This window comes from Cryptotermes secundus, unplaced genomic scaffold, assembly GCF_002891405.2.
Source record: "Cryptotermes secundus unplaced genomic scaffold, Csec_1.0 scaffold854, whole genome shotgun sequence".
Taxonomy (NCBI): Eukaryota; Metazoa; Arthropoda; class Insecta; order Blattodea; family Kalotermitidae; genus Cryptotermes; species Cryptotermes secundus.
The window spans coordinates 132,692-142,171 of NW_019727108.1; the positions used below are offsets into that span (position 1 = coordinate 132,692).

Here is a 9,480-nt window from a genome sequence, read left to right on the forward strand (position 1 = left end):
CAAGTTCCTTGATAGTGATGTGCCTATTCTCACGAATAAGCGCATCTGCACGATCAATGTTTGGCTTGGTGACGGACGTTCGCAGCTGATGATCCTGCGGTTCGTTCTCCACATGCTCTTTGCCCTCTCTGAGGCACTTACACCACTCAAACACACGCGTCCGTGAGAGACACTCTTCCCCATACTATTGTTGGAGTCTGTGTTGAATTTCAGCGGACGGGACGTTTTCTCCAACAAGGAATTTGAACACAATGCGTTGTTCCACGCTCCGTGGTACCTTCTGTTAGCTCATCATTCTAGCAACCCCCAGAGAGGACTGAACAGGTTCTAACCCTAACAGGAGGGAGGGTGGAGGTTGTGGCTTTACTCTCTCAGGTCGCACAGCTGCTGTGCAGTGTGGCTTGTTTACACACAAATCAGTCCTGGTCATATTTGAACCACCTTGTATGAAGAAAACTGTCATCTGGAATGTGTCACCATGAAGTCTGGGAGAAGTTTACTAAACATTTCTGCTGAACATACAACATCCTTGTTCAAGTTCAGAGAGGAAACTAAGCAAACAAGCGAGCAAGCAGCTTCATGTACATATATTTGTACTATCGGTTTGTCACTGATTGTGATTAGCACCAAGTTCATAGTCTGATCTATATTCAGTTCTAGAACATAATCTCAGTTGGCATGTACATGAAAATTTCAGTGCTGCTCTTCATGGCAGCTGCTAGGGCACCACGGCACACACCATTTTCATGACGACACTTAAAACGTTCTTCATAGTACAACACTACAAGTACATGAGAAAATATTTTCTTTTTTCCATTTTTTTACCCATTTCCTATCTTTATCTCCTTCCCTTCTTTCGCACTCCTTTCCCACTCCCTTCATTTGTAATCTTACCATCATTTCTGTGTATCTTACCAACAATGTGCAGGGTTTACCCCACTATACATGTAGCTGCCAACTGACAATAAAAACTAAATATCCTGCACCCAACACGTCAGTCCTGAATATCCACATGCAAGATAAAATATATTTTAAAAGTCCATGTGATATGTTTCTAATTAAACTGCAAAATTATATTAAAATAACAATTATGACTTTCACACACTTGATTTAACTCTGTTCCACAGAATTACACATGTCGGACTTCTATGACATGCAGCATGCAATATTAGTTTTTAGGAATACATTATGGCTACCAACCTCTTTAGTCAATGCCTCCAATGCTCGCTGCATTAGAAAGATATCGATGTTACACTCTGCTACAGAACACTTTTACAACAAAATTTTCACTAATAAAACCAAGAAATAACTAACCCATCTAGTTTCAACAACTTCTATGACAGAAAAATAAAAACTTCTTTGTCATGAAACAAATACATTTCACATTACACATATTATTAACCCACCTTGGCTACAATTTCGAATTTTGATATTCAAATGAACTGGACATGAAACTCTCACAAGGTTTCAATATTTGTGAGACACTGTCAAAAGAATGCTACTGAGAAAACCAAAATAAAGACCATTTTAAAACTGCTCAACATAAAGACTGTGCCCATGCTCCTACATGGAGCAGAATGCTGAACTTCTACTGATAAACCAGAAGAAAACAAAAATAAAAACAGCACAAATGAGATTTCTGAAACCTACTGCAAGGCACAGAAGATCCAAACAAATTCAGAATCGTGAAATAAGAGGGAGAGCAATTAAAGCTATTTTCCGTAACTGAAAAATAAATTCAAAAGAGATGGAGCAACCATGCAAAGCAAACAGAAAAGTAAAAGTAAAGGTATTCTTGTAACGGGCTGTGGAGGCCCACAAGGTTGTCAGCCCTACATGCCAGCCACCCTTTACCCCCAAAGAATATTCCAAGAATATTCCTGGTATTCATTTCTGTTAGAGGCTACGTCGATCCCAGGGCCATAGTGTGGCTGGAAGGATTAGGTCAATTGAAAAAATCCAATGACCTCAATGGGACTTGAACCTGCGACCTTCTGGCTTGTAGCATAGTGCCTCAACCAACTATGCTAAATACATACATATTAATTTACAAAAAAATGCTAAAGAAAGCTCTGGGGGCAAAACTAGAAAAAGACGGACCAATGAGAACGTGGAAAGACTAATTCTATAAAACTCTTCAGGCAGCAGAAGAGACTAATAAGCTGAATCCACTTAACATGCTAAACATAATCAGGAAGCATGTTTACATCGCAGTCTCTTGTACTGGGAATGTACACAGCAGCAGCAGAATTTTCTGGAATATCCAGCATAACTGGTTTCACAGAATTCAAAGTGTGGTGTTATAAATGACTAACTCTATGGAGCTGAGTCCTTCTTGAGAATCCGCCAGTCCCTCAGCCACTCAAGAACTTCCCAACATTTTATGAACCTGAAGTTTTATTACCATGTTCAGAAGAGACATTCACTGGTTCCTATCCTGAGCCAGATCAATTCAGTCCATACCACCACATCTTACCTCTCAAAGATCCATTTTAATATCACCCTCCCACCTACATCTAGGTCTTCTAGTGGTCTCTTTCATTTAGGCTTTCCCACCAAAATTCTACATGCATTCCTCTTCTCCCCCATGTGTGCTACTTGCCCTGCCTCTTTCATCCTCCTTGACTAAATCATTCTAATTATATCTGGCAAAAGAGTAGAAGTTATGAAGCTCTTCATTACGCAATTTTCTCCAAGCTTCCAGCACTTCATCTCTCTTCAATTCAAATGTTCTCCTCAGCAACCTGTTCTAGAACACCCTTAGTCTGTTGTTACATATATAATGCTGAAATACTTCACCAAGGCTATTTCAATATTTCTGGGGACCATTTGCCTCGTTGTTCAGTGTAATTGTTAACTTCCTATTTCTACAACTATTCCACAACTGTTCTGAATCACCAGCAACACTTTATAATAAATTAGGAATACTATTTTTCTCTCCTGTGATTCCTACCATACAGATATGTCTATTCCCTCAGTTGTGCTATGCCACATTATAAATCACTGACAGACTTAATGATGCTCTCTCCAGCTGTGTGCTGGTGTGCTGCAGAATGCATGGCTGACAAATTAAATGCATCATAACCAGCATGTGTGGAAACCTGTTGAATATTAGAAGACATAAGTCAGAACAGCCAGCCTCCCTGTTCTGATGTAGATGAACAGCCTTACAAATATTGTCACATGTCAGTGATTAGACAAGGGCTCCTGATTAGTAACTGGATTTACTGAAGGCTTGTAACTTTAAAGTCAAAGACAAAGTCAAAATATTATGTCACAACCGATGGTCAGTCAGCCAGTCTTCCTTGGTGTCAGGCCCCATCTAGGGCCTAAGATTACATTTTTGTTACTGTCAGACAGCTATGGGCTTGTTGATGTGGGGCACCCTCTCTGATGACAGGACGTGTCTGTCATTTACACTTGCTATTGGTCTTTGCCAGTGCAGTCATTCACAGGCCCTTACTGGCTCAGATTTCAGACTCCCCCAACCTGGAGAGCCAGGCCACCTTATTTATAACCCCCAGGGTGGCCCATACCCCCAGGCACTGTGTTCCCTTTTCATCACCTCCTATGACTCACGGGGTGGAGTATTCAAACCAGCCTCCACATAGGCTTGACTAACTCAGCTGGTGGCCTCATTATAAAATCTTGCATGGACAGCACATATAACAAAGCTTCCAAAAATCTTTCTCTTGCTGTGTGTGTATTTGTTGCCTTTATTTTTTTATTGTTAGTGGGGTGGGACTAAGTCCCTTGTACTGCGGCCACTTCTTGCCTGTTGTACCAGCACCAGATGATAGGTGAGGATGATTGTGGAGCAATTGGTGGAATGAAGACTGGCAGGGAAAACCGAAGTACTTGGAGAAAACCTGCCCCAGCGCCACTTTGTCCACCACAAATCCCACTTGACCAGACCCGGGCTGATACGGTGGGAAGCCAGCGACTAACTGCTTGAGCTGTGGTGTGACATTTGTTGCCTTGCATACATGTTCATCGAGTCATTACTGAGCAATGGCTGTCTTCGTCAGTCATCGTCTCACAGTATGAAGGATGGATGCTAACATCTACAACACCACCACCGCCGCCGCCGCCACCACCATCCTTTCCAGAATTGGACCTATCAAGTCCATCATTTACAGTTTCTTTTGTACTGTTAAATAAATTTGGTTATTTATGGAACTTGTAGTTTATCACAATTTCTTTTACTGTCTGAACAGGTATACAGTGCAGTTCTTCTCTTGACACACACTTCTGCTGATATCCATCTTCTATCATCAGTCCTTCTTGTTGTTCATGATTCAGTACCATGAGATAATGTTCATCTAGAAAGAGTGTTATAAATTTGTATTCCTCTATGTCTATGTCAGTGTAGTTCGCTTCTTGACTAAAAGCATTGAGTTTTTTTTTTGTTTCTATGCCTACAAATTATGCTGCAAGCTGGAAGGTCATGGGTTTTTTGTCCTGATGAGGTCAATTTTTTCAATTGACCTAATCCTTCCAGCTGTATGGTCCTGGGGTTGACTCAGCTTCTAACAGAAATGAGTACTAGGCATCTTCCTGGGGGGTAAAGGGCAGCCAGTGCACAAGGCTGACAACCTTAACGCCATCTGTGAGCCGACTATCTGGAGAAAATGTGGGAGCCTTGATGTCTCACAACCCTATGGGCTTTCACAGCTTGTTACAGGGATAGCTATGCCTAGAAACTAACAATGGTATGATGATTTAATTTATAATTATAAGCATTATGACAAAATTTGAAATTGTTACATTAAAATCCTTTTCTCCTTCATAGAACATACTATATCCAATATAATTAAAAATATTATCATTATCATTACAGCATATCTTAATCGTAATTTGTTCCATGTTCATTCAGTATCTCTCTCTCTATATCTATAAGAAAGTTTTGTAATACTGAGTGAAAATGCTGAAATTAAGCAATTCTGGATTACCATAACAAAAAAATATCAAACATTAACACACTAAATGAAATGTTAACATATGTAGTACGTTTCTAATATGGAATGGCTTTCTCTGCAATCACAGCCTACAGCAAATAGGATTCCTGTATTAGCATTTTCATTTTACCACTGATTAAAATGGGCTCAATTTGTGTAAACTCCATTCATGTCTCCCATTAATTTTGGGTGTATTCAGCAAAAAGATAATATGATCATGTGTGTTACATAGGGGGGTTGGACAAAATAATGGAAATGTTACAGATACTGCATACATTTCTTTACTAATATGGTGCTGGACCATAATTTGCCTTCAATACCATTGCGTGAAGCTGACCACTCATCTCCATCTAGTGCTGAGGTAAAGAAAATGTGGATCTATACAATCACTCCCCCATACAACTTCATGGCATAGTGCTTAATTAGTTAAGCACAGGGAAAACTTTATCTTACTTTGTAAAATTGCTTCATTAATGCAATGTGTAAAATCTATTACAGATGTACTATTTCCTGACACTTCAGTAATTAGTGACGCATTGCCCATATGTTGTGTTTGAAGAGCAATAATGCCAAAGCCCAAATATGTACCAATCACACTCTGCCTTCTACTATAACAAATATGTAAAGTGTATTATTTCTTCTAAATAATTCCATTCTAAGTTCCCATAACAAATGGTCTTCTCTGGAATCAGCCAACAACAAATATGATTGCTGTATTAATATGTTCACTATATTGTTCAATTCAACAAGCAATTCTCTAGTTACTGATCTGAATAAGTGAATCATTCTAGAAAGAATGCTTTGAAATTCTAGACTCTGTTACCTGGTGCAACTGCTTCAGGATACAGAACGCCATCTCCGTAGCATCTGCATGAAAGAATGCGCTGCGCAACACTACATCCATAAGATAAGTAACAGATGGTTCTTTGGTCCAGTCTGGCACCTGACTCAGGCTCAGCAGCCAGAGTCGAACAAGTGGGCAGGGACTTACGAGGCTGTACCTGAAAGCATGTTCTTTCAGACTCTCCTGTTCCACACTAATATTACCATTAACAGTAACTATAATGGGTATGAGAGAAAAAAAAATATTATCTTAAGCCTCCTATTGGCAAATCTGTCTTCTGTTAATATATCTCTATTGTGAGATTTCATGTGGCTGTGAAGATTATCCTCTGGTATGTGACATTATGTAGTTGGGTAGATAGTTACCAGTACTTTCGAGGAAGAGTAAGAAAAGCAGGGGGAGGAGTGGGACAGGCAGCCCTGAACAAACCAACAGCAGCATTCTGCCAGTTGTAAACAGCCCTTTAAAGAGCCAATATTCTTTACACTGTTCCCTTTTCTCCCATTGGTTCACTCATGGCCCGGGTTCCAATCCTCCTTCTCCCTGTATCCATAGTACTCTTTTCATGACTGGATCAGTTTTCCAGGCTGAGGGTAGATGCAACAGCTCCTCCAAAAATTTAGCAACAATGACTAAAAGGCAGTAATATTCATAAATTAATTTTGTTTTTGAGCCATAAACTGTTAAACTGTTATTGTTTACAGATGGCAGGAGACAATGCTATTAGTGATCTCACAGAATTAATTATGAAAAGTACTATCTTCTGAGATGTTACTAAGCAGTATGGTAGATGTTTCCCATTGTTTCAGGGAGATGTACTCCTTCCACCCTCATGAATGAATTTTGCTGTTCACTTGGTTTACTCTTCCACCCTGAAGATGGAGGCAGTACATCCCTCTGAAATGCTGATAACTATTAACCATCCCAGCACGCAACACTCTAGAATTATTCATTTATTAATTATTCATGCATATACATCACTAAGGTCCCACCTTCAAGGACAGCTATCAGCCTCGGATGGAAAGCAGTGTCAAGGGTAACAATTGCTGCAGACTGATATGGTTGGTTACCCAGGAGAAATTTATAAATGGAAATGTTTAATCATCATGAAGTTACAATATGAGAAAAACTTCACATTATGGCAAAGGACATCTGTCGGTATGAACAAGCAGTCCTCAAATTCCAATCCCTTGTGTTACGTTCATTTGTACTGTGACAGATAAAGTTCACTGCTACAATTATTGACTTTCTGCACATCGCCTATCTCGTTCTTTTAATTAAAATGTTTTAGAGGCAGGACTCTGTCTCCAGCCTCAGGTAAAAGCCCATTTAGTTGGGCCCAATCAACAGAGCTATTCCTATCTTCACACAGCAGAAACAACACAAGGCACAATACATAAACCGAAAACAACACAACAAGACAGAGTTGTGACAAACATTACAGAACTCCACATATCTGAGGCCTTGCACCTATGGCCACTCATAATGTAACAGCCAGAGTCCGTAAAATCAGAGTATTATGAAATTAGAAGCCAACACTAAAGAGTCACATTCTAAAATAAATTATTAAACTATTATTGTTCTGTCACCACAATGCAGCGATGCAACAATAATGGAATATTTCTCACATAGTAAGATGCTACAATATAATATTTGTAAATTATTATAAATCAATGATAGGACATAGTCTATCGACCATTAAAATCACAAATAAGACAAAGATAAATATACATATAGATAAAAAAACACCGAGGATTAAAATTCAAGCAGATAAGAATTTTTAAATGCCAAACAGGATCTAACAGAAAATAAAACTAATACTTAAATGAGGCATTTGTTTTAAACAAAAAACAGAAGGACAGGTAGTGCAGAAAAAGTCAATTATCATATGAACATACCATTGTCATAAACTTTTAAAATTTAATGAAAATTAAATAACTGTGTTCCCATATTACTGACTGGGAAGTCTAGCAGAGAGTCACAGTACAATGTTTTGAACTCACACCTACCGAGAATATACAGGAACCAATGTCATTGAATTGTATACCTTCTATAGTTCATCATTTGTGATTCAATCATAGTTTCAAATCGCTTCAGTACTGGCCCAGGAAATTCTGGCACTATCAGGTTCTTTGCCATCTTCATGTATGTCCGATCAGCCATTATAAGTGAGATCAACACGGAGATAAATCTGAGAAAACAAATTCATATAAGATACGTGAGAATTTAACAGATGAATCCAATCACTCTTTGACACAAAGCAGTCATGTGCAAGACTAATTTATTTTTCAACATATGATGAAAGCATGACCATGGAGAAATTTCTAGAATGATAATTTTTCTTACTAGACCATTTTTTTCATCATAATCACAACTTCTGCCATTTCTCCACCATATACTAAGTATACGACTTGTGCCTTTTGATATCAGATCTTTTTTAACAACAAATTTTCATATATCACTATATTTAAAGAAATTCAGTTTTATTATTCTGAATAGCCTGCCTGAAATGTAGGACTCTAATGTTTGACAATATTGCTTTGGGAGCAGCTTGTGTAGCTTAGTCATCAGTCCTTTATGCCAGACTTCATTGAAGGCTTGTTTTACGTCAAGGAAAATTGTTGCGCATACTTTCTTTCCTTCTAATGTGTTTTCTATGACATCTGTTAGTCTGTGCACTTGTTCAATGGTGCAATGCTTTTCTCTGAATCCAAACTGGTGGGTTGGTATAATGCCTTTTCTTTCAATTATTNTCAATCATTATTTTTAGCCTTTTCACTAGTAATTTTTCAAATAGTTTGAGACCACCAGCAGCAGTGATATCGGTCTATGCAAAGTGACTTCATTTAGTGGTTTTCCTGGTTTAGGGATCATAATCACTTTGGCAATTCTCCATGTAAATATACTGTACACTGTAAAAGACAGATCCATTCTCTTGTCAGAGAGGATGCCTCACATCAACAAACCTGCAACTTTCAGACAGAAAAAGAAAAATCTGCTCTTAAGTCCCAAATGGGTGAATGATACCAAGACAGACTGGCTGGCTGGCTGACTGTTGGTCATAACATAACTCTGACTTCAACTTGAAATATTGTGGGTTACAAGTAAACAACTACATTACATTTTATTCTCCTATTTTACAAGAACTCTCATAAGGTGTGCACTTCTAGAGTCTCAAAAGTTATCATTTTTTTTACTAGTTACTTTTTTCTGTATTTTATAAGCGAAGGCCAACTTAAGATATCAACATGGTCACCAATCCATGTGTCTAGCCAACCCAATAACTGCTGAATCAACTGACAGATTTTCATGAAACTTGTATAACCATCATGCCACTATAAAGCACCCCACCTTTACACTTTCTGATTTTCTACTATGAATAATTTCAACATATCTGAGATGCAGAAGAAACCAGTAGCACTTCGTGATGGATCCTGAAGTTTGGTGTGGTGAAAAACTGTCTAAAGATAAGCAACTTTTCTTAAATACTACGTCTGCACAGCATAAAACAATAACATGGCAGTCAGGCAAAATCAATATTTAACTTTCAGTTTCATAGTGATAACCAGGGCCCAGATTTTGATGACGTCATCCTTTTTTCCTTGTATCCTATGCGATGCTCTTAAATATATAAATCTTGGATATGAGCTGCTGGTTACAGAAATGTAAATTTTATAG

At 38.4% G+C, this 9,480-nt stretch overlaps 1 protein-coding gene across 1 annotated transcript in view; it reads right to left on the reverse strand.

Annotated features, from left to right (window-relative positions):
• The window catches only part of LOC111864489 (ectopic P granules protein 5 homolog), a gene marked incomplete in the record, with an annotated part of 113,296 nt that overhangs the window by 75,097 nt on the left and 28,719 nt on the right, over positions 1–9,480 (reverse strand). Inside the window, 2 exon segments of the mRNA XM_033751461.1 lie at positions 5,782–5,959; positions 7,850–7,993. Coding sequence (XP_033607352.1) covers positions 5,782–5,959; positions 7,850–7,993 — 322 coding nt within the window.